This window comes from Schistocerca cancellata, chromosome 7 (assembly GCF_023864275.1).
Source record: "Schistocerca cancellata isolate TAMUIC-IGC-003103 chromosome 7, iqSchCanc2.1, whole genome shotgun sequence".
Taxonomy (NCBI): Eukaryota; Metazoa; Arthropoda; class Insecta; order Orthoptera; family Acrididae; genus Schistocerca; species Schistocerca cancellata.
The window spans coordinates 73,356,799-73,382,424 of NC_064632.1; the positions used below are offsets into that span (position 1 = coordinate 73,356,799).

The 25,626-nt window shown below is 42.6% G+C and overlaps 1 protein-coding gene across 1 annotated transcript in view; it reads right to left on the reverse strand.

Moving 5' to 3' along the window:
• The window catches only part of LOC126092649 (uncharacterized), a 739,947-nt gene that overhangs the window by 222,886 nt on the left and 491,435 nt on the right, over window positions 1-25,626 (reverse strand). Inside the window, exon 3 of the mRNA XM_049908371.1 lies at window positions 17,644-17,779. Within this exon, the coding sequence (XP_049764328.1) occupies window positions 17,644-17,779 (136 nt within the window). The remainder of the gene's footprint in view (window positions 1-17,643; window positions 17,780-25,626) is intronic.

The window sequence follows — 25,626 nt, forward strand, 5'->3', positions numbered from 1 at the left end:
GAAGTGAAACATGGGCGATAAATAGTTTGGACTAGAATAGAATAGAAGCTTTCGAAATGTGGTACTACAGAAGAATGCTGAAGATTAGATGGGTAGATCCCATAACTAATGAGGAGGTATTGAATAGAATTGGGGAGAAGAGGAGTTTGTGGCACAACTTGATTAGAAAAGGAATCGGTTGGTAGGATATGTTCTGACGCATCGGGGGATCACAAATTTAGTATTGGGGCGCAGCGAGGAGGGTAAAAATTGTAGAGGGAGTCCAAGTGATGAATACACTAAGCAGATTCAGAAGGATGTAGGTTGCGGTAGGTACTGGGAGATGAAAAAGCTTGCACAGGATAGAGTAGCATGGAGAGATGCATCAAACCAGTCTCTGGACTGAAGACCACAACAACAACAACAGAATTATTGAACATATTTTCCGTTAGAATATAATAAATAGCCTTGAGACCGAAAAGCTTTCGTTTACAAATCAGCGCGGATTTAAAAAGCATCATCCATGCGAAACTCAGCTTCCCCTTTGCTCACATGATATTCGGCGCAGATGGATGACGAGAAACAGGCAGACTCTACACTTCTAGATTCCCGGAAAGTGCTTGGCATGGTGTCCCGCTGCAGATTGGCTAACGAAGGTCCGAGCACACAAGTTAGGTCCCCTGACTGCTCATGTAATAAACCTCAGTGCATTGTCCTCATTAGAGACATGGGTAGCACCAGGACTGCCCCATGGAAGAGTGATTGGACCGCTCTTATCCTCCACACAGGATGTCCTAGGAGGAATGGTCAATATTCAGGGGTATTAGAGGAACTGCCTTTTGAATCAAAAATGTCTAGCAAACACGGGCTCCACAAAGCATGCCTTAAGAGCTATGAGCACTTCTTTTATCATCGATACTTCTAAACAAACCTCTTCTTCCGCATGATCCTTGCCTTCCATATTTTGGAAGGAGTTGTTATAAGCCGAAACATTTACTAGTAAACAATGGGCTGTGAAATAAATACCTAGTTCGATAGAGGAAATTTGTTTCAAAGTAGTGAATATGAACAAGTGCTCATTGTTCTTAAGGTATGCAGCTTAGAGCCCATGTTTACTCGATATTCTGCATCTAATGATTGCTCCTGTGGTATCACTGAATATTGGACATATCTCTCGGGACATCCTGTATACGTAAATGAACTGACGGACAGGGGAGGAGCAATCTGCGGCGCTTAACTGATGACGCTGTGTCGTACAGATAAGTGTCGTCCTGGAAGTGGCCATACGAGGATACAAGATCACTTCACAAATTTCTAGTTGGTTTCACGAATGGAAAGCTTGCTCTAAATGTAGAAAAATGTCAGTAAACAGATCAGAATGAAATAGAATCCTGCTCGAATACAGCATTAGTAGCGTGCTGCAGGACACAGTTATATCGATTAAATATCTAGGCATAACGCTGCAAAGAAACGTGAAATGGAACAAGCACGTGAAGATGGAGTAGTGAAGGTCAATGTTCGACTTCGGTTTTCGGGATGAGTAGCTCGTCTACACAGGAGATCATGTGTGGAACAACTTTGCGACACATTCTCGAGTACTGATCGGGGTTTTGGGATCCCTATTAGGTGGGATTATAGGAAAATATCGATGCAATTCACAAGCGTTCTGATATATTTGTTGCCAGTAGGTTCGCTCAACGTGCGATTGTTACAGAGATACTTCATGAACTCCCTGGAAGCGAGACGACGTTCATTTCGCGAAGCAGTATTTGGAGAAACAGAATCTCAAGGTCACTGCGGAACGATTCTACTGCAGCCATCGATCAATTTGCACTAGGACCACTAAGATAAGATAAGAGAAATAAGGTTTCGTATGGAGAAATATGGACAGTCGTTTCACTCTCTCTCTGTTTGCGAGTGTAACAAGAAACGAAATGATCAGTAGTGGTACAAATTACCCTTCGTCATGCACCAAACGGTGGAACGCGGAGCGTGTATGTAGAAGTAGATGTAGACTGTTATCCAATTACGTTGCGGCTACGTACTTCAGAAATAGGTGAAATGCTCTCATTCGTATATCATTGTCAGTCAGTTGTTTGAAGAGGAAATAAGTATTAAACATTCTACCAAGTCCATGTTTTCGCTGCGTAAAGACTGTTCCATAAAATTTCGGGCGTGCAGCCGCATAACATAAATTCAGTTTCTTCTTCTGATATTTCGGCTGAATACCGTCCAGGCATCTTCAGAGTGAGCCGAAGTGACTGTCGCTCCGGCACTTGCTCCGTCCTTTTAAACTCGAGGACCGAACCACTGAGGATGCGGCCGAGCGTCTTGTGTATCTTTGGGCACGTCCTCAGTGGTTCGCTCCTCGAGTTTAAAAGGACGGAGCAAGTGCCGGAGCGTCAGTCCCGTCGGCTCACTCTGAAGATGCCTGGACGGTATTCAGCCGAAATATTACAAGAAAAAACTGAATTTATGCGGCTGCACGCAAGAAATTTTATGAACATTTTACCAGCTCGTCTGTGGTGGAACCGTATTTACGATCTATATATCTGAGCCTGTCTCATACGTGGAATCCTACACCAACCTGGATTAATGCATGTCTAACGATGGTTTTACAGTTCACACTGGTGTTTTTTTAGCCCTGTGTTTGATGAATGTTTGTCGTTCACAAGTTTTCAAAAAAATGGTTCAAATGGCTCTGAGCACTATGGGACTTACTTCTCAGGTCATCAGTCCCCTAGAACTTAGAACTAGTTAAACCTAACTAACCTAAGGACATCACACACATCCATGCCTGAGGCAGGATTCGAACCTGCGACCGTAGCGGTTGCGCGGTTCCAGACTGAAGCGCCTAGAACCGCTCGGCCACTTAGTACAAGTTTTCACCTTACATTATTAAAGCTCCAGGCTTCTCACTGACATATTGTACGAAAAGACGGTGCTGCAACAAATGTAGTGTACTTTGATGTTCTCTCACTAATGCACGTCATTTTTTTCATTATAGTGCTACAATCATTAAATTCGATATGCCTGACTATCCTGGCGATTATAAAGAATTTCGTGAAGAATGTTTAATAACAGTCATTATGCCTCTTTGAGCTAATGTTAAGAATGAATTCGTCAATGCTTTCAAGCTCAATGGCAGTGAAGTGCTTACTTCTATAAATGTATCTTCTCAGAGACGGTGAGCGTCATCTTCTTCCACATTCGCACTTATAAACATAATTGAGAATATCTTTACATAAATATTTCTTAATTGCTTAGTTTTCTTCCATTGTCGAAATTTATTATTAATAACCATGGTGTATAATCTCAAACTAAAAGTGAATTGAGCTGTACCCATTATGCATCTCATTCGTTGATTGGACATTTCTTTTTCCTTAGGGATATTCCTTAAGATCTTCTTATGAATGTGGTATAGAAGTGATTCAGATGTTTCATAAAGGTGCCGGCACGGTAGCTCCGCGTGTTCGGCCAGAGTGCTGCTCGTCCTCTGTAGTAAAAAAACGGAGTAAAGGAATCAGGGATCAACTTGAACCGATGTCTTGTGACGTCCGCCCAGACGAAACGCAACGAACAATACCGAACAAAATGGAAAAAAAAGAGGTATGGTTTCTATCTGATGAAATGCTTAAGTAGGCCGATTGCATCAGATTACTTGGCAATCAGATGAACAAATGTTTTCAGTTTATTTCAGTCTGATTAATTACTGGACGTGATACAGTTTTAGCCATAATTTGATGTAATTGATGACCAGTGATCAATGATGATGAATTATCAATAATGGCCAATGATCATTGACGATCAGTGATCAACTGGCATTATGCATCAGGCATTAATTCTTAAGTGTTACGCATTATGTGTCAGGTATTAGGCGTCAGCCTTTACACATTATTCATTAGGCGTTAGATGTCAGCCATTAGGTGATAGTCATTATGCATTAGTGATTAGGCAACAGGCTTCAGCTGTTAGGTATTATCCCTTGGGCTTTAGACATTAGGCGTTAGGCATGTGGCATCGATCTTAGGCAATAAGTACTAGCAATTAACTATTAGGTATTAGGCATTAGCCATTAACGATAATGTGTTAGTTATTAACATCTAGGGATTAGATATATTTGATACCTGAATTGTGCTCGTGAAGTGTGTAAAATTTCACATGGATAATTCAGCCTTACTGTTGCTCGAAGTTTCATAGAGATCTTGCATATAATGAGAAGCATACGAGCTGTGTGTGTTTCAGTGAGTTATACAGACACTTTATAAGTGGAAAAATATATAGCTTAAGGGGCCATAGAGATTGCATGTGCGGCATACATGTCTAACATTCGTCATAAAGGAGTGTTGCTTAACATAAAAGTTCCTATCAGTAGTTCCAATATGCAAGCTGAGAATGTTTTAATCAGTGATACAGACGATTTAGATGTAGCAGTATTTAATTTAATGCCTCATTGTGCTTCCTGTGCGTGAGAAATCTTACATACAACGCATTACAATTTTGCTGGAATTTTCATAGAGATCTTGCGTACATTATACTATGTATGAAAGCTGAGTTCATTTGAACCCTTTCAGATCCTCTGCTTACAATTATTACGTTAACTTTTACTGTGTCTTAGCTGCAACAGAACTGTTCTTCCCCAATGGAATCCTGAGGTGCCCATTTGTAAATGCTCAACCTTTTCAGCATACTCAAGTACTGCCTACTATTCAGCAGCACTATGAAAATATCAGCAAGTCAGTGTAGCAGTGCGCTTAGCATCTGACTACCAGAATACCTCGGTGTAGTTGGTTGGCTCCATTCCACTGACTAATCAGATAATGTTATTGTTATTTTGCACATTAATTTTTGACTGATGATTCCACTATTAATTACAATAGAGAATAGTTCGTAATTGGTTATGATGATCCATAAACTGAAGCCAAGTGTACGAAGCATCTTTTGAAAATAGGTATATATTTTTGTATAAATGTCGCATCTAAAATTATTTTAAAAGATCACCTAATAGCAACACCACATAAATAAAAATATTCCTTTCTCCAGAAAAAAAGGCAGGTCTGATGGGGTTAATAAGTAATACAGACAATTTACATGCTGAAATATTTAATTTTTTGAGCTTAATTGTGCTCGCAAAGTCTAAGAAGTCTCACAAAAAGTGATAAATAATATTATTTATTTTCGAGATATCGCCTCTAATAATTTCACTGGACACGTCAAATCTCCCACAGTTACCGTCTTTGATCGTCTCATCGTGAGAGTGAGTTTATTAACAGTCGATGTCGATCTGCAGTTTTTAAGTGATGTATAGTAATAAAAGACCTTATTTCTTCCTAAAATCGAACTCCTTATTTCAGTCAAATAAATGCGCAACCAACTTCTCTTTAGAACGGAAGTAGCGTAAACATCAATCGCAAACACAAATGATTTCTTGTATGAGCAGTGCATACACAATGATACAATGGATTTCTTGAATGAGCAGTGATGCTACTCCACACTGTTCTCTAAAACTTTTGAATGTAGCAGAAATGGTAGATTTCCATGTTTGCAACGGCTATCTTGCTTCTCACATTTATAATGTTTCATATATGTGCGATGGAATCATTTGAAAATTTTGTTCCCTCGTCTTCTTCTTCTACTCTTACCTACAGCCATCCACACATGCTCTGAGTACCGAATCCTATACGCATTAACGAAGATATTTACTTCATTCTTTAAAATATTTCCATGTGACTGAATCCTGTAGGAAATGAAAACTTTAATATATGCAAATATTGACGATAACTAGAACATGGTTCATATTATTATGTTCTGGATACAAACCTGCTATAATTGACCATTTGAAGCAATAATCAGCTTTCCTCGAATTAACATCTACGATAATGGGTGAGTACCACCATTTTGTGATGGAGAATTTTAGCAATCCATCATAATTTTAATCTACTGTAAATAACGTTACTTAAGACGGATACTTCCTTTTTCTGATGGAAAAATGTAGCACTCCGCCGTTAATTTATTTCATTGTAAACAATGTAAATTATGGATTGAAACTTGAGTTGGGTATCACTTTTTACTGACGCAAAAATTTAGTGGTCCATCGTAATTTGATTTAATTGGGAAGATATAAATTTCTAGAAATATAATGTGAATATTACAAGAACGTAAATACATTAAAAATGTGTTAAAACTATTATCTGTAATTAACATTCTATGAAAAAAAATTTATTCGTTATAAATTTCGTATGTTGGGTACTCTTTATGTATTGAGTTCTCTTTCTTACTCCTCCATCGTCTGTTTTCACATAATGCTACAGTGTATTTTTCAGCAGCCATGAATTTTATCAGGTTAGGTGAGACAAGTGAAGATATTTCTGTCTGCAATACGCTTTATCTCTGTTGCAAAAAATGGGCACTGCCGCTCTGTTATATGTTTACTGTGTGCATGTTTGTGACGAAAGCTTGAGAGACTGGAGTACTTAAATCTTACTCAAAAATTTATGTGAGATACATGTAATAACCACATAGATGTGCACAAACAAATGCGTGTGGTGAGATTTAATGATGAAAATTAAGTAACGAGACAGTAAAGAGGATAGTTTTCGTAATTTGATTGGAAATTTGTTACAAGTTCTTGGAAATCTGGCAAGAATGATCTACTGATCACATATATATATATATATATATATATATATATATATATATATATATATATATATATATATATATTTGGTGTATGAAGTACAGAAATATATATATATATATATATATATGTGTGTGTGTGTGTGTGTGTGTGTGTGTGTGTGTATGTGTGTGTGTGTGTGAATGCGAGAATTACAGAGTTAGAGATAGAGATTATTACCTTGCATGAGAGGCATCAGAGGTGTGCACAGCATTTTGATACATAAAATACAGAGAGAAAAGATTACTTTGGTTGAAAGAGGTGTTTAAGAACTATAATATCTGATGTTGAAATACAGAGAGTTTACATGTTTGTAAGGAACACAGAACATGACACACACGGACATCATTTTATGTATGTAATGGACGAAGTATGTACTCCTCAAGTGGAATATCTTTGACATTTTAGGAAATAATGAATATCTTTGACTTTCAAGTGGTGATTACGTAATTTTCTACTTGAAATCTAGTGCTTCCATCATTTCCTGCATATGTTTTTATACTGCACTATGACTGATGGAGGTAAGAATGAGGTGGAAGGAGCGTGACTTGTTGTGTACGTCAGAAATGTAATTTGAGACCGGGTTTAAGTAATACACTCTGATAGGGAGAGAGAGAACGCATTATAAAGGTCACATTTGGTCCCTATTTTCATATAAGGAGGGGAGAATTTTCCATTAACACAACTGCGCTATTTCTGCCATTTTGTAGTTTTAATACCACACTAAGATTAACTGGAGATAAGAAGTACTGCTCTGTGTGACTGGCTGGAGGTGGAGAAAGGGGCGTTTTCTTTCTTTGTTTACTTTTCCGTTAACAGACTGCACTGCTTCCGCCATCTTAGATTTTTTAATACCATATTATAAATGGCTCGAAATGTGGAATACTGCATTGCACAATTGATTGGAGGTAGTGAGAGGAAAACACTCTTTTTAATTTTCCACAAATGCTGATGGCTGTGTCCGGCATCTTGGATTTTTTAACGCTGTATTATGATTGGCTGTATACAAGGAGTTGCACTTGAAGGAAGGAGTCGTGGAATCACACGGATAAGGATGATGTCACTGATAACAGTGATGACGTCACTGATGTGAATGATGATGATGTTTGCATTATGTCAATGACCTAGGTCATATGACATTACAGATGTAAATAAACTGTGTCCTCGGAGTCTTCGCGGCGGCATGACTGGATAACATCTTCTCGATTTTCAAGCCGCGTCAGTTCCAATGGAATTCTTGAGCTTTCGACGGCTAGCTCCACCATCATCGTCAGGAGTGAAATCACTGACTTCCGGGACTGGCACTATTTACTGCAGCCAGTAGTTCTACACATCCGCCATCGAAAGCTTCAGAATTATACTGGAATTGACGCGACTTTGAAACCGAGAAGATGTTATCCAGTAAACAAACTGTTCCAGAACCCCCAAACCTATACTGCTACTTGGTGGTTTGTGTTTAGGGGAGCTAAGGCAGTATTATGTTGATACTTTGTATACAACATTTTAAATATTTCCTGTGATATATTTTCGTGCGTACCTGTGATGACACTATTTAACTTGTTGGTGCAGTAGTTTTCCATTAGACTGTATTACCTCAGAGACAAGTAAATTCGATTGTACCTAAAAGTAAGGTGCATAATCTTTCGTAGTTGTTAATCATAGTTCGCCATACACCGCCAAAAGTAGATGAAATGAATCTGAGCGAATGTGATGTATGTCAAATAAAATTGTAGGACTCACCTGTGGGGAAAAGCATAAAGAATGTTAGGGCATACAGTTGGGTGTAGTGTTGGGAGTATTCTCGCCACAATGATATTGATACCTTGCATCAAACTCGAAGCCGTTGAAGCAATTTGGAAACTAGAAAATGTAAATTTTACATATATAGAATCAGAATTGCTACACCACGGCTCTTTCTGTTGCGATGAGTTGCTCCTGCGACGCTCACCAAAAAGACTTCATACAGAGAGAACCAAAGGTCAGCCTTAAGTCCGGACACCGTTTTACAAGAAAGTGTATTCGGAACGAAGAGTCCTTATTCAGCAAGCCGTCGAAGAATAAGAAGCATCTGAAGTGTAAAGCTGGGATATACACTACTGGCCACTAAAATTGCTACACCACGAAGATGACGTGCGAAATTTAACCGACAGGAAGAAGATGCTGTGATATGCAAATGATTAGCTATTCAGAGCATTCATAGAAGATTAGTGCCAGTGGCGACACCTACAACGTGCTGACATGAGTAAAGTTTCCAACTGATTTCTCATACACAAGCAGCAGTTGACTGGCATTGCCTGGTGAAACGTTGTTGTGATGCCTAGTGTAAGGAGGAGAAATGCGTACCATCACGTTTCCCACTTTGATAAAGGTCGGATTGTAGCCTATCGCGATTGCCGTTTATCGTATCGCGACATTGCTGCTCGCGTTGGTCGAGATCCAAAACATGGAATCGTTGGGTTCAGGAGGGTAATACCCAACACCGTGCTGGATCCCAACGGCCTCGTACCACTAGCAGTCGAGATGACAGGCATCTTATCTGCATGGCTATAACGGATCCTGCAGCCACGCTCGATCCCTGAGTCAACGGATGGGGACGTATGCAAGACGACAACCATCTGCACGAACAATTCGACGACGTCTGCAGCAGCCTGGAATATCAACTCGGAGACCAAGGCTGCGGTTACCCTTGGCGCTGCATCACAGACAGGAGCGCCTGCGATGGTGTACTCAATGACGAACCTGGGTGCACGAATGACAAAACGTCATTTTTTCGGATGAATCCAGGTTCTGTTTAGAGCATCATGATGGTCGCATCCGTGTTTGGCGACATCGCGGTGAACGCACATTGGAAGCTTGTATTCGTCTTCGCCATACTGCCGTATCACCCGGCGTCATGGTATGGGGTGCCATTGGTTACACGTCTCGGTCACCTCTTGTTCGCATTGACGGCACTTTGAACAGTGGACGTTACATTTCAGATGTGTTATGACCCGTGGCTCTACCCTTCATTCGATCCCTGCGAAACCCTACATTTCAGCAGGATAATGCACGACGGCATGTTGCAGGTCCTGTACGGGCCTTTCTGGATACAGAGAATGTTGGACTGCTGCCCTGGCCAGCACATTCCCCAGACCTCTCACCAACTGAAAACGTCGGGTCAATGGTGGCCGAGCAACTGGCTCGTCACAATACTCCATTGACTACTCTTGATGAGCTGTGGTATCGTGTTGAAGCTGCATGGGCAGCTGTACCAGTACACGCCATCCAAGCTCTGTTTGACTCAATGCCCAGGCGTATCAAGGCCGTTATTACCACCAGAGGTTGTCAGGATCTATGCATCCAAATTGCGTGAAAATGTAATCACATGCCATTTCTAGTGTAATATATTTGTCCAATGAATACCCGTTTATCATCTGCATATCTTCTTGGTGTCGCAATTTTAATAGCCAGTAGTGTATTAAAGCTCCAGCTAGGCTCCTGCGTAAGACGACCAAACTAGTCAAAAGCACTTGAATGTGACACCTGCCCGCTGCATCCAGCCTGCTGTAGCCAAGAGTCCCAGGTTGGGATGGTGCTGATGCAGAAGTACTGGCCAAAAGACTCTCATAAGTATTCCTTCAAGTCAAATCCTCTTTCTTAGGTGTTCTCAGATGCTCACTGCCATCCTCTGTACAAGAGCATTTTGTTGTCTGTATGTGTTGCCAAACACCATCGTCTTCATCAGCTGTTAACTTTGAAGCGAGTCTACTCCAATGTAAGAAGACATATCCAATGACCTTTCTGTCCAGAAGATGCACAGCCATCTGAGCTGGTGACTGTACACAGACAAGTTGGCGTCTTCGCACCACGGACTCACCGACCAACAGACTGTCTTCTCCTGGTGACCATCTGCCTGCTGTGTCGCACATTCATTCCTAGGATAGGGACTGCCCAGCCACTCTGTTAGTATACGTCAGCTCCTGCGGGCTTTCGTTGTTGCTGGTTACTACCCTGTCGGGCATACACCTTCGAGTTTGGCTATGCTGGTTACTACAGCTTAAACACCATCCTCGCTGGTGTGCTTCACAGTGACCCAGGGGTAGTCAGGCTGTGAAAAGCTGCGCCTGACACACACTGGCAACAACTTCACTCACGCCATCGCCCATCGCTGCTAACACGTGCTGTGTCAGCCAGCAGGTGCTGACGTTGGCACCTGGCATGCAGACAGTCATCTGCATCATCGCATGGCTATAGCTTTCATCCTGTTGTAGTTATGTCTCTGTATAAAACTGTATGAAATGTAAGTAGACTGTTAGTTTTTTATGTTGGTAACGCCACGTAGCACTCTGTATGAAAATCACTGACTGTGCAGTCTGTGGCTGGTTTGCATTGTTGCAATATTTGCTATTGTAGTGTTGGGCAGTTGGATGTGAACAGTGCATAGCGTTGTGCAGTTGGAGGTGAGCCGCCAGCAGTGGTGGATGTGGGGAGAGATGGCTGAAGTTTGAGAGTGGATGATCTGGTCGTGTGTCAGTCAGAAAAAGGTAATTTGTAAGACTGGGTGTCATGAACTGCTATATATATTAAGCCTTTTGAACACTATTAAGGTAAATACATTGTATGTTCTTCATCAAAATCTTTCATTTGCTAACTATGCCTATCAATAGTTAGTGCCTTCAGTAGTTTGAATCTTTTATTTAGCTGGCAGTATTGGTGCCCGCTGTATTGCAGTAGTTAGAGTAACGAAGATTTTTGTGACGTAAGTGATTTGTGAGAGTTATAGGTTAACGTTAGTCAGGGCCATTCTTTTGTAGGGATTATTGAAAGTCAGATTGCGTTGCACTAAAAATATTGTGTGTCAGTTTAGTGTTGATCAGAATAGGTAAAGAGCGAAGTGTCTGAGTAGGGTCAGCTGCTGTTTGAAAATCAGATAATGTAAGAGGTCTATCAGCACAGTAATTCATTACTTTTTCTAAGGGGACGTTTCAAAACTTTGGTTGACGGTAAGGATACACGTTTGAAAGTGCATAAATACCGCCTCTGGGAGCAGTAATTTTAATATTTGTCTGTATCTAGAGACTGATCGTTAACTTCTCGACTTCACTATTGACTTGCAGATTAAAGAAAAACAAAACTATAAATTCTAGTGGGAGTAAGCGCAATACTTGGAACTGTTGTCACTCGGATTGAAACTTGCGACATGGGACGCAATACCAATGGGTGGAGTGGGAGGGGTCCTGGCACTCAGTTACATCTTTACACGAACTTATCAAACGTTAACATCATTTCTTCGGAAATTATAAATGCATGATGACAGGAAATGTGATCATACCCTAGGTTTATTGGGATAGGAACTAGCTCAGGTATCTAATCTCGTAATAAATGTCTGCTTTGGGGCTGGAATGAAGCTGCTAAGTAGAAGAAATGAAACAGTTTGGAAAATGAAATGTTGTTGTTATGGCTTTCAGTACTAAGAATAGTTTGATACAGAGCTTCAAACTGGTCTACTCTGTGTAAGCTTTTTCATGACTGCACGATAATTCCAATTTACAGCTATTTTAATCTGTTTATTATAGTCAAACCTTCGTTTCCCCCTGCAAAACCGGTATACAAATGCTACATAAGGTGACGTCAAGAGTTTCGTAGCAGATGCGTAGAACTAGAATAGTGTTTCTAATTTAATGTGGACTGAGCGGCCGAAAGTCACGAAAAGCATTATCCCCGCCTACTGTGTCTGAATGTTGTGGCTAGAAACGGCGTATAGTACAAATGCTTAGGTATTTTATTTGAGCTGTCTAGTACAGATTGCCGTGTAGTGAACTCTGCAACATTTCGCAAATTAGATGACTTTTGTGGTGTCACCGCCAGACATCACACTTGCTAGGTGGTAGCCTTTGAACCGGCCGCGGTCCGTTAGTATACGTCGGACCCGCGTGTCGCCACTATCAGTGATTGCAGACCGAGCGCCGCCACACGGCAGGTCTAGAGAGACTTCCTAGCTCTCGCCCCAGTTGTACAGCCGACTTTGCTAGCGATGGTTCACTGTCTACTTACGTTCTCATTTGCCGAGACGATAGTTTAGCATAGCCTTCAGATACGTCATTTGCTACGACCTAGCAAGGCGCCATTATCAGTTACTATTGATATTGTGAATCATGTACCGTCAAGAGCGACATTCATCGTTAATGGATTAAAGTTAAGTATTCCTCCAGCTACGTCCGTTTTTCTAAATTCTAATTTCCTTGTCCTGTTCCAGACCTCACGCCAGCCTGCGTGAGCTAAAACGCGTGCCTTTCGGCCTCTTCTAGTAACACGGTGTTGGCTCTCCTGCCAACCACAACTTTGAACGTGGAATTGTAGTCGATGCTAGACGCTTGAGTCACAAGATATCAAAGATTACATCACAGTTCGGATATCCGAGGTGAACAGTGGCTTGGGAAATCATCAATATCGCTAAGACCATGTTTCCGGACCTCATGGGATGACCACTAGCGTTTGACGTGTGGCTGCGTCTGCAAAGCCATATGCAGGGCTGGATGGTCTACCATGAGTCAGACAGCCGTCAATTTAAGTGTGGAGCGTCAAACACCATTCCACGACGAAAGTTCCTGGCGGATTACAACTGTGTACTAGATCGAGACTCGAAATCAGGACCTTGGCCTTCCGTGTGCAAGTGCACTATCAGGTGAGCTACCGAAGCACGACTCACGATCCGTCCTCAACAGTTTTACTTCAGCCAGTTTCTCGTTTGCTCCATCCCAAACTTCACAGAAGTTCTCCTACAAAACTTGCAAGGCTAGCACTCCTGGAAGAAAGGATATTGCGGAGACACAGCTTAGCCACAGCCTGGTGCAGTTCCACAACGGAATTATCGCTCTACAGCAGAGTGTGCACTGATTTGAAAATTTCTGGCAGAGGAAAAGTGTGTATAAAAAGTTAACAAGATAGGAAAGCGGATACTGAAGGAAGTGCAGCTGTGAGGACGGGCCGTCTGTCGTGCTTGGGAAGCTCAGGTGGTGGAGCCCTTGGCTGCAACAGACAAAAGCCCCGAGTCCGAATCTCGCTTCGCCACACAGGTTTGATCCTACAGGAAGTTTCATAACAGCGCATATTCTACCGCAAAGTGAAAATTACATTCTTCAAACCCCCCCCCCCCCCCAGGCTGCGGCTAAGAGATGTCTCTGCAATATCCTTTCTTCCAGGAGTGCTAGTCCAGCAAGTTTGATAGAAAAACTTCTGTGAAGTTTGTAAGGTAGGACGGGTCGTGACTCGTGTTTGGTTAGCTCAGTTGGTAGAGCACTTGTCCACGAAAGGCAAAGGTCCTCATTTCGAATTTCGGTCTGGCACTCAGTTTTTATCTGCCAGGAAGTTTCACGTCAGCGCACATTCCGCCGCAGCGTAAAACTTCCGTCCATTTATGGATACAAATACGCCGCATGGGCTTCTGCTGCTGAGGAAGCAATGGTATCTCAAGGACTTCCTATGGCTATATGAGGCGTCGCAGCTAGTGCGCGATAGCCAATTTGTCTATTAAGCCTTTCTTGTATGAAAGTATTTGGGCTCCAGTGTAAGCAGTCAGAATCTTATACGATCTGCAACGGGCGAGCTGTGTCCTGCAGACGTGAGTCACGACCATATGGCGTGAGTGCAGCGTGTGAAAGAAGCGGAGAGGTGCTTACAGGGTAGTATATTCTCTGGAACTATAAAAATTAATAACTGATCTAGAAATAGCCTGAGAAAGTTCATATTAGGTACATAACCTTCTGCTGTGTAAAGAAACAATCTGTAAAAATCTGAAGTCAACAACTGTCATAATTTGTAAGTTACAAAGAAAAAGAAAAGTCAATAAAAAACGAAATTATCCGATATATATATATATATATATATATATATATATATATATATATATTAATAGTTCACCAACTGTGACTATTTGAAATGATATGATAACACCTTCATTGTTTAGATTCAAATTTGGAAAGTTCTCATTTTAGAAAACCTTTCGTAATTTTGCGGTAGAAATAACTTTAAGAATTTCAAGTAGTTATTTATGGCTTGTGTTAGGGTGAGTGTGAAAGACAGTATTAGTGTGAGTGTATGTGGGGCATTCGCCAATATTAAATTTTCAGTTTATAATTCTCTATAGGAACTTGCAAGTGTTCCAGCATTGTATCGTGAGAACGAATTCGCAAGTGGTTACCCTATTAGTGGATGACGGATGTACAAGCATGTTTGAATATGTAAGAGACTGCCAGAACGTTCGCGACTATATAGTTAAATTCCAGACGCAAAGTATAGCGGAAAGTTTATTTGCTTTTATTTGTTTAACAAGAGAGTTTTTAGTTCCTTATTTTAATGACGTCATTGAGCTGAGAGCAGTGGTTGGCTCTTGCTGAAAGTCAGTTCTGATTGGCCGTAATTCTGTACAGCCAATAAGAACTGAGACGGTTTGCCACCTAACGTATAAGATAGAGGTGCTTGTAGAGGCCGGGAGAGAAGAAGGAAGTGTTGGACTAGCTTTCGAAGGAGCCGGTCATGCCAAAAGTGTCCGAAGGCATTATGTGTAAAACGAAGTGATATTGTGACTTTCGCGTTTCTGTACAGGGATGAAGGTAGCTGGTGTTTCGCAATAACTATTTGTGAAATTTTAGTAGTCGAGAGATATTTTGTTCTGGAGAAAATCGCGTGTGTAAACTTTGAACTAAAAGCGTGCCGGTACTAAGTAATTTTTTTTACTGAGTATTTATGGCGACCAAAAACTTTATTTAAAGACAACCACTGAAAGCCGAGTGCAAAAGTAAGTAGCAGTTTATTGACTGTGTTACTCTCGGAAATGATTTCGGAATTGGATAGGAAAAGTTCTGGCTGTTTGAGTGTGACGAGGACTGTGAACAGGAACTTTAATGATTTGAACACATGTGGGCTGACAATCTTACTTAATAGCATTAAAACAATCATAATGCAAATTTAAAAGTACCTTTGAACTTAGAAACTTGAACAACAACGCATTTCCAATTTCTTCTTTAGAGTTCACAAGAATATTTTCAGCTTTTTGTACTTATAGCGGCCTACGACGTGTAGTTATGAAATCTCAGTTTCTTCGACACTGCTTTTCTGAGATCTCTTAATAGCTGCAGTCAGGAGTTACGTGTGCAGATCTGCAGCAGTAGCGAGGTAGGTGGACAATTTATGTTGCAGAACCGCCGTCGATGTGCGAAAGAGCGTGTTACGTCGCGTGTAGGCGGATCATTACACTGTAACAACGTATTCAGATGTCACTTCTCATTACGCTAATAGCTCTTTAATAAGAACATAATTTTTAAAATTATATTGTGTGATATATCTACATCTACATCTACATGATTACTCTGCAATTCACATTTAAGTGTTTGGCAGAGGGTTCGCCGAACCACAATCATACTATCTCTCTACCATTCCACTCCCGAACAGCGCGCGGGAAAAACGAACACCTAAACCTTTCTGTTCGAGCTCTGATTTCTCTTATTTTATTTTGATGATCATTCCTACCTATGTAGGTTGGGCCCAACAAAATATTTTCGCATTCGGAAGAGAAAGTTGGTGACTGAAATTTCGTAAATAGATCTCGCCGCGACGAAAAACGTCTTTGCTTTAATGACTTCCATCCCAACTCGCGTATCATATCTGCGACACTCTCTCCCCTATTACGTGATGATACAAAACGAGCTGCCCTTTTATTGCACCCTTTCGATGTCCTCCGTCAATCCCACCTGGTAAGGATCCCACACCGTGCAGCAATATTCTAACAGAGGACGAACGAGTGTAGTGTAAGCTGTCTTTAGTGGACTTGTTGCATCTTCTAAGTGTCCTGCCAATGAAACGCAACCTTTGGCTCGCCTTCCCCACAATATTACCTATGTGGTCTTTCCAAGTGAAGTTGTTCGCCGGCCGGTGTGGCCGTGAGGTTCTAGGCGCTTCAGTCTGGAACCGCGTGACCGCAACGGTCGCAGGTTCGAATCCTGCCTCGGGCATGGATGTGTGTGATGACCTTAGATTAGTTAGGTTTAAGTAGTTCTAAGTTCTAGGGGACTGATGACCGCAGATGTTAAGTCTCATAGTGCTCAGAGTCATTTTTTTGAAGTAGTTCGTAATTTTAACACCCAGGTACTTAGTTGAATTGACAGCCTTGAGAACTGTACTATTTATCGAGTAATCGAATTCCAACGGATTTCTTTTGGAACTCATGTGGATCAGACTCACACTTTTCGTTATTTAGCGTCAACTGCCACCTGCCACACCATACAGCAATCTTTTCTAAATAGCTTTGCAACTGATACTGGTCTTCGGATGACCTTACTAGACGGTAAATTACAGCATCATCTGCGAACAACCTAAGAGAACTGCTCAGATTGTCACCCAGGTCATTTATATAGATCAGGAACAGCAGAGGTCCCAGGACGGTTCCCTGGGGAACACCTGATATCACTTCAGTTTTACTCGATGATTTCCCGTCTATTACTACGAACTGTGACCTTCCTGACAGGAAATGTGGTCGAGCGGTTAGGGCGCTGCAGTCCGGAACCGCGGGACTGCTACGGTCGCAGGTTCGAATCCTGCCTCGGGCATGGGTGTGTGTGATGTCCTTAGTTTAGTTAGGTTTAAGCAGTTCTAAGTTCTAGGGGACTTATGACCTAAGATGTTGAGTCCCATAGTGCTCAGAGCCTGACAGGAAATCACGAATCCAGTCGCACAACTGAGACGATACCCCATAGGCCCGCAGCTTGATTAGAAGTCGCTTGTGAGGAACGGTGTCAAAAGCTTTCCGGAAATCTAGAAATACGGAATCAACTTGAGATCCCCTGTCGATAGCGGCCAACGTAACTTAGTTTACGTTTATTTTTCCACATTGCATTATCTGTGACACTGAGGAATAGTGTATGTTCTTTTTCGTAGGAAATCCTAGAGCCGCCTTACTGGAGGAGCCAGTCCTTACTGCGAGGCGGTGCGCTGTCGCTCCGCTGCCAACTCACCGACCACGATCATGTCGCCGTGCTCGGAGACGGTCTGGAAGGAGGGCGCCTCCCCGGAGACCTCGCAGCGGTAGCGGCCGGAGCTGCTCAGCGTCACGTCCTTCAGCTCCACCTGGCTCGCCGTCGAGTTGTTCATCTGCGAACAGGAAGCAGCCGAGCACGCTGTAGCCAGAGTCCAAACACTGTGGCAGCTGCGGCTCTGCTCTCGCTCGGAGCTTCAGATGAGCGCCTCGTGCTCTAAATTACCTAGCCGACATTGTGTGCAGGAGGGCACGAAGTTCGGCAGCAGCATTTTGCCCCTTTTCCCTGCACAGGTGGTCCACAGGAAGACTTACAGCCGGTAAACCTTTGTGTAATCCCGAGCGTATGTTACATGTGTACTGTGTACCACTCTGTATTACGTTCGATAATTAGCACAATATATTTTCTGAAAGCGGATTGGTTTTATATAGGATTCTGCTATACCATGTTGTTCTCCGATCTTCTGGCCACAAAATCCTATTTCGCTTCAGAGCATTTTTGCTTAAGCTAGAGAGGGTTCTTGATTCACTTTATAGGAAGTACCAGAAAGTAGTTACATGTGATGACTTCAATATTAATTTTGTATATGATTGTGCAAGAAAAAGATGTTGGCAGATATCCTAAATTCATATTATCTGATGTAAACTGTGTTTTTTCCAACTAGGGTGCAGGGGAACATTAGCACAGTCATTTATTCATTCTTCATTACTAGATGGGCTTTCTGTTAGTAAAAGGGTGAATGGCCTTTCAGACCATGATGCACAAATTTTAATATAAAAAGGTTTTTGCACTCAAACCAGTGTCATATTTAATTACAAACTATGTAGGAAAATTAATCCAACAGCAATAGGGAGTTCTTTAAAACTTGTCAAGGAACAAGAACGGCAAGATGTTTATAGTGCCGATAATATAAATGATAAATACAATGATTTCCATAACACATTTCTTATGCTCATTGAGAGTTGCTTTCGATTAGAACATTCTAAACTGGGGTACTAGCAGTAATGGACAGCCCGGTTGGCTGACTAGTGGGATAAGGTTATCATGTAGAACAAAGCGGGAATTATATCAAAATGTTAGAAGTAGTCACAATCATGCTAGAAGTAGCCCATTACAAACAGTATTGTAAGACGCTTAAAAATGTTATTAACAAGGCAAAAGGATGTGCTATTCAAATAGAATAGCTAATTCACAGGATAAAATTAAAGCCATATGGTCAGTTGTGAAGGAAGTGTCTGGTGAGCAGCAGAAGGTCGGTGGTATAAAGTCAGTTCGCAGTAATAATATCTCTGTTACTGATAAATCAGATATACACTCCTGGAAATTGAAATAAGAACACCGTGAATTCATTGTCCCAGGAAGGGGAAACTTTATTGACACATTCCTGGGGTCAGATACATCACATGATCACACTGACAGAACCACAGGCACATAGACACAGGCAACAGAGCATGCACAATGTCGGTACTAGTACAGTGTATATCCACCTTTCGCAGCAATGCAGGCTGCTATTCTCCCATGGAGACGATCATAGAGATTCTGGATGTAGTCCTGTGGAACGGCTTGCCATGCCATTTCCACCTGGCGCCTCAGTTGGACCAGCGTTCGTGCTGGACGTGCAGACCGCGTGAGATGACACTTCATCCAGTCCCAAACATGCTCAATGGGGGGACAGATCCGGAGATCTTGCTGGCCAGGGTAGTTGACTTACACCTTCTAGAGCACGTTGGGTGGCACGGGATACATGCGGACGTGCATTGTCCTGTTGGAACAGCAAGTTCCCTTGCCGGTCTAGGAATGGTAGAACGATGGGTTCGATGACGGTTTGGATGTACCGTGCACTATTCAGTGTCCCCTCGACGATCACCAGTGGTGTACGGCCAGTGTAGGAGATCGCTCCCCACACCATGATGCCGGGTGTTGGCCCTGTGTGCCTCGGTCGTATGCAGTCCTGATTGTGGCGCTCACCTGCACGGCGCCAAACACGCATACGACCATCATTGGCACCAAGGCAGAAGCGACTCTCATCGCTGAAGACGACACGTCTCCATTCGTCCCTCCATTCACGCCTGTCGCGACACCACTGGAGGCGGGCTGCACGATGTTGGGGCGTGAGCGGAAGACGGCCTAACGGTGTGCGGGACCGTAGCCCAGCTTCATGGAGACCGTTGCGAATGGTCCTTGCCGATACCCCAGGAGCAACAGTGTCCCTAATTTGCTGGGAAATGGCGGTGCGGTCCCCTACGGCACTGCGTAGGATCCTACGTCTTGGCGTGCATCCGTGCGTCGCTGCGGTCCGATCCCAGGTCGACGGGCACGTGCACCTTCTGCCGACCACTGGCGACAACATCGATGTACTATGGAGACCTCACGCCCCACGTGTTGAGCAATTCGGCGGTACGTCCACCCGGCCTCCCGCATGCCCACTATACGCCCTCGCTCAAAGTCCGTCAACTGCACATACGGTTCACGTCCACGCTGTCGCGGCATGCTACCAGTGTTAAAGACAGCGATGGAGCTCCGTGTGCCACGGCAAACTGGCTGACACTGACGGCGGCGTTGCACAAATGCTGCGCAGCTAGCGCCATTCGACGGCCAACACCGCGGTTCCTGGTGTGTCCGCTGTGCCGTGCGTGTGATCATTGCTTGTACAGCCCTCTCGCAGTGTCCGGAGCAAGTATGGTGGGTCTGACACACCGGTGTCAATGTGTTCTTTTTTCCATTTCCAGGAGTGTATGTACAGTATTTAACAATCACTTTCTGAGCATTGCTGGTGAATGAAATAAAATTTTAGTTTCTACAGGAAATCATATAAATTTCTTAGCAAATGCCTTTCCGAGATTGACGTCTGAAATACTCCTCTGTGATACAGACAAGAGGCAGACTGAGTCAATAAATCACTGAAGACTAACGACTCTCATGGTTATGATCGAGTGTCTAGCAGAAAATTAAAGTACTGTGCTGCACATTTTAGCCCTGTATTTAGCCATATTTGTAATTTTTCCTTTAGGAATGCTCAGTTTCCTGAGCGATTAAAGTACTCAGTAGTAAAGCCGGTTTATAAAAAGGGAGGGAGAGATAGTGTAGATAATTTTAGACCTATCTCTATGCCAACAGTGTTTGCAAAAGTTATCGAAAAGCTGTGTATGTGAGGTTAATTGATCATTTTATATCACACGATTTGCTATTAAATGTATATTCGGCTTTAGAAGTCGTTTGACAACTGAAAATGCTATAATCTCTTTTTTCTGTGAGGTATTGGATGGGCTACACAAAATGTTTCGAAAACGTGGCGTATTTTTTGATTTAACAAAGGCATTTGACTGTGTTGATCTCACAATATTGCTCCAGAAGTTGGACCATTACGGAATAAGGGGAGTAGCTCAAAATTGGTTCACCACTTACTTTAGCAACAGGCAGCAAAAGATCATTATTCACAATGTTGATAACGGCTGTGATGTGAGATCTGAGTTGGGTATTGTCAAGTGGGGGGTACCCCAGGGATCAGTGTTGGGGCTGCTCCTGTTCCTTATTTATATAAATGATATGCCCTCTAGTATTATGGGTAACTCTAAAATATTTCTGTTTGCTGATGACACTAGCTTGGTAGTAAAGGATGTTTTGTGCAACATTGACTCGGTTTCAAATAGTACAGTATATGACCTCAGTTCGTGGCTTGTAGAAAATAAACTAACTTTAAATCACAGTAAGACTCAGTTTTTACTGTTTCTATCACACAATTCAACAAAACCTGACGTTTTAATCTAACAGAACGGGCATATGATTAGTGAAACTGAACAGTTCAAATAGTAAGTTGTCGTGGATAGCCCACTTTCAGGATCTTGTTCAAAGACTTAATACTGCCATTTTTACTATTCGAACGGTATCAAAAGTGAGTGATACTTCGACACGTAAATTAGTCTACACTGCCTATGTTCATTCACTTATGTCGTATGGTATTATGTTTTGGGGTAACTCTTCCAATTCTAGAAGGATGTTTCGGCTCAGAAACGGGCGGTTCGGGCAATAAGTAGTGTGAGTTCACGAACCTCTTGTCGACCTCTGTTCTCGAGTCTGGGTATTTTGACGTTGGCCTCTCAATAAATATATTCCTTATTGCCGTTTCTTGTTACCAATATAAGTTTATTCCCAAGAATAAGCAGCTTTCACTCGGTTAATACTCGGCAGAAATCAAATCTCCATTTGGATCGGACTTCCTTAACTCTTGTGCAAAAAGGTGTGCAGTATACTGCTGCATCCATTTTCAATAAGCTGCACTCGATTTCAAAAATCTTAGCAGTAATCCACATGCTTTCAAATCGAAACACAAGAGTTTCCTCATGGGTCACTCCTTCTATTCTGTGGAGGAGTTCCTCGAAAAATTAAGCTGATTCTTATTGTATTGCTGATAGCGTTTACTTAAACTTATGGACTGACTTTTTTTCAGGTTCATGAACATCTATTTTTATCTGTTATTACTTTTATGTTGTAAGTTCATGTTCTGACCCGTTCCATGACCTTGGAGATTTGCTTCTCAATTTGGTCCTACGGAACTTGACGTGTAAATAAATAAAAGAAAAAACATGATACACGTTCAATGCGACAGCCTTACGCCTCCTTACTGAGACGCGTGTGTACCTTCATGATACCACTCTACTTGTCGATGTAGGAACCAACACCTTCCTGGACCAAGAGCTTTCCCATTATCCACGAACTGCTTCCCACGAAGTTCGTACCTCATTGGGTCGAACAGATGGAATTCTGAATGTGAGAGATTCGGGCTGTAGGACAGTGAGGTTTTGTGAACGCCTCTCGGGCGCGCAGACTCGTGGGAGGCCTTGCTTTGTCATGGAGAAGGAGAAGTTCTTTCGTATCACCTGAATGAGAGTGTCCGCACGTTCCAGCATTGCAGGAGTCACAACCGGTCGGCCGACACGCTGGAGATCGGACAGTTCTGCGAGACCTTGTTGCCATGACAACACACGCTTCGTCCAAAGATTCACCGACTTTTTTTTTCAGTGATAGGGATCCGTAGACTTCTGCAAGCGCCTAGGAATATCAGTGATGCTCTGCTACTTCCGCTAAAAGAATGTCAGTGACAGCTCTCTGTTGCAACCCACTACCGTTACGGGCGCCATTTTGAAGGGTACGTTTAGCGCAGCCACCTATAGGAATTTTATGAAACTATAGGGGCTGAACAACGGCCTTGCCGCAATGGTAACAGCGATTCCCGTCAAATCACCGAAGTTGAGCGCTGTCGGGCTGGGATAGCACTTGGATGGGTGACCATCCGGTCTGTCGTGCGCTGTTGGAAAGAAGGGTGCACTCAGCCCTTGTGAGGCAAACTGAGGAGCTACTTGACTGAGTAGTAGCGGCTGCGGTCTCGGATACTAACATACGGCCGGGAGAGCGGTGTGCTGACCACTTAGACCTCCGTATCCGCATCCAGCGACACTAGAGATGGGCAAACTGAAACACGTAACTGTTCCGAAACAAATGAAACAGTACAATGTAATGTTCCGATACGCTGTTTCGAAACAGTGAAACAGTTTATGTTTTGTAATCTAATAAACCTACACATTTTATCATCTTGAATGTCTACTGTATAAGTATGTCCATACAAACACAAACGAGGTGCGAGAGCGCTAATCATATCGCAGAAAGCATGAAACTATCACTTAGGCGTCTTGGCAGTTTCGTATTTCCTGCAGCAAATGCGCTGCTTTCGTGTCGCGTGACTTTCATACTTTTCAATTGGCTGAGGACAGCCATAGCTGAAGACAGAAGAACCACCACGAACGGAACTGGAGGTGAGAGCAAACTGCAGAAACAACAGATATTCTACTGGGAGTCCCACATTCCGTTACTATGGGTAATATACCCATCCTGCTAATTTCCATCTATACAAAGGGAACCGTTGTGGATAATAGGCACAGTGACTATAGACTCACAAATAACGCCAAATAATTCGAATAAATAATGAAATATAACAGAAAATTTTTTTGTCTTTCAAGGTGTTTCGAACCGTTACTATAAATTCACCATGCTTCCCAGCCCTTCCCGTACACCATAACACTATCAGTGATTTGTCAAACAGCTTGCTTGCAATTATACCTACATCAAATTTATGTATATGTCTAATAACTGTCGCTCTACGCCTCTTTTTATTCAAAATGTTGTAGGCTTACTTGCGTTCTTAATATGATTACTGTACATGAACAGAGAAGCGTATATTATAAAAAAAGTGTAATTTAACTGAATAATTTTCACATATTTATTATTTTGAATGTGAATAGTATGCGTTGTTTTATTGTTTGGTTAGTGTTTATAAAGCAGATGTTACGCCATTTTGAAACAGGACAGTCAGCTAGAAACGAAGCTTTATTTCCGGATATCTTAAGCTTCATGCTATTGCTTGTCAAAAAGATTTCGACACTCTTGAATGAGTTTCATGAAGTGGTATGTTGTGTTTCAGTACCTGTGCCGAGACCGAATCTCGTCCGACACAGAGCGGAATGAAACGTCACTGTTTCGATACAAGCACAGATGGACTGAAACAGCCTTATTTTGAAACAACGATACAGTTTCTGTATCTGGCTCGAGATCGAATCTGGTCCGAGACAGGGGCGGAATGAAACACCACTGTTTCGAAACAGTGTGCCACAACCGTTCCGAAACACTGAAACAGTTCCACGTATTGATACACTGTATCGAAACATAGAAACAGTGGCCAAGTCTAAGCGACACCTATAGACTGACGATAATACGACGGCCGGTTGGTGCCGTTGAGCCTCCATGGCCTGCTCGGGAGGAGTTTAGTTTATAGGGGCTGAAGATGAAATTTGCACCATGTCGCACAACGAATTCCCCAGTTTTGCAACCGAAATTGGCCGAGGAAATAAATGTGTTGCATTACTTATCGAGTGTTCTCGTAAAAGGAGGTGGTGTCTGTGCCTTTCTCCACTTCACACTCAAAGACGCTAAAACAATCAAACTGATTGAGATGGTGTTTTGCACGGACATATGTAACAAGTCTATGTCAAATACCGGCACGTTGCGGTTCTAAACTCTTTCACCATGTCAAAATGACGGACAAACACTAGGTGGTCATAAAACGTGTGGAAACCTGTAAGATAGTTTCAGCTTAGGTTGTGCAGTGAAACAATTGTTAAGAACAAAATAAGATATGTTGCGCTGTTTCTCAGTTAATTAGCATTGAAGATAGCCTATCCAGCCCTTTGCCCGTGCTAGTTCAACCACTCCGCCAGAGACCGTGTCGCCAAACGTGTTGGTTTGGTTTCTTAAAACCGACCAAGAGAGCGATTCAGTAACTGGACATTGGTCCGTAACGAGGCTCGAATCCGAGCCAAAGGCTCAGCAGTCCCGTGTGCTATCACCTACGCTGTATCTGGTGGGCAGCTTTAATTTGCGAGCGGAACGGCCTGACTGGATAACCTGAATGCTAATTAACTTAGAAAGGGCCTAATGTATCAGATTTCTTCTTAACAGTTATTTCTCCTCACAAACAACTCCGCGACACCCTTACGAGTGTTCCAGAGCGTTTCTGACCAATCTCTATATGACTTCACTACAAAACGGTCAATTCTTGTGTCCGATTCCATTCACTGGCTTCGATCAATGACGTGTCCGTCCCGATAGCTGAGTGGTCAGCGGGACGGATTGCCGTTCTACGGGCCTGGGTTCGATTACCGGCTGGGTAGGGGATTTTCTCCGCTCGGGGAATGGTTGTTGTGCTGTCTTCATCATTATTTGATCCTCATCCGGCGCTCAGGTCGCCCAATGTGGCGTCGAATGAAATAACACCTGCTCCAAGGCGGCCGGACCTGCCCCGTAAAGGGCCTCCCGGCTAATGACGCCAATCGCTCGTTTGATTTCCATCAATGACGTCATGTCTAACGCAGAGACGCTACATAGAGGCAACCTTTGAAAACAACTAATCAT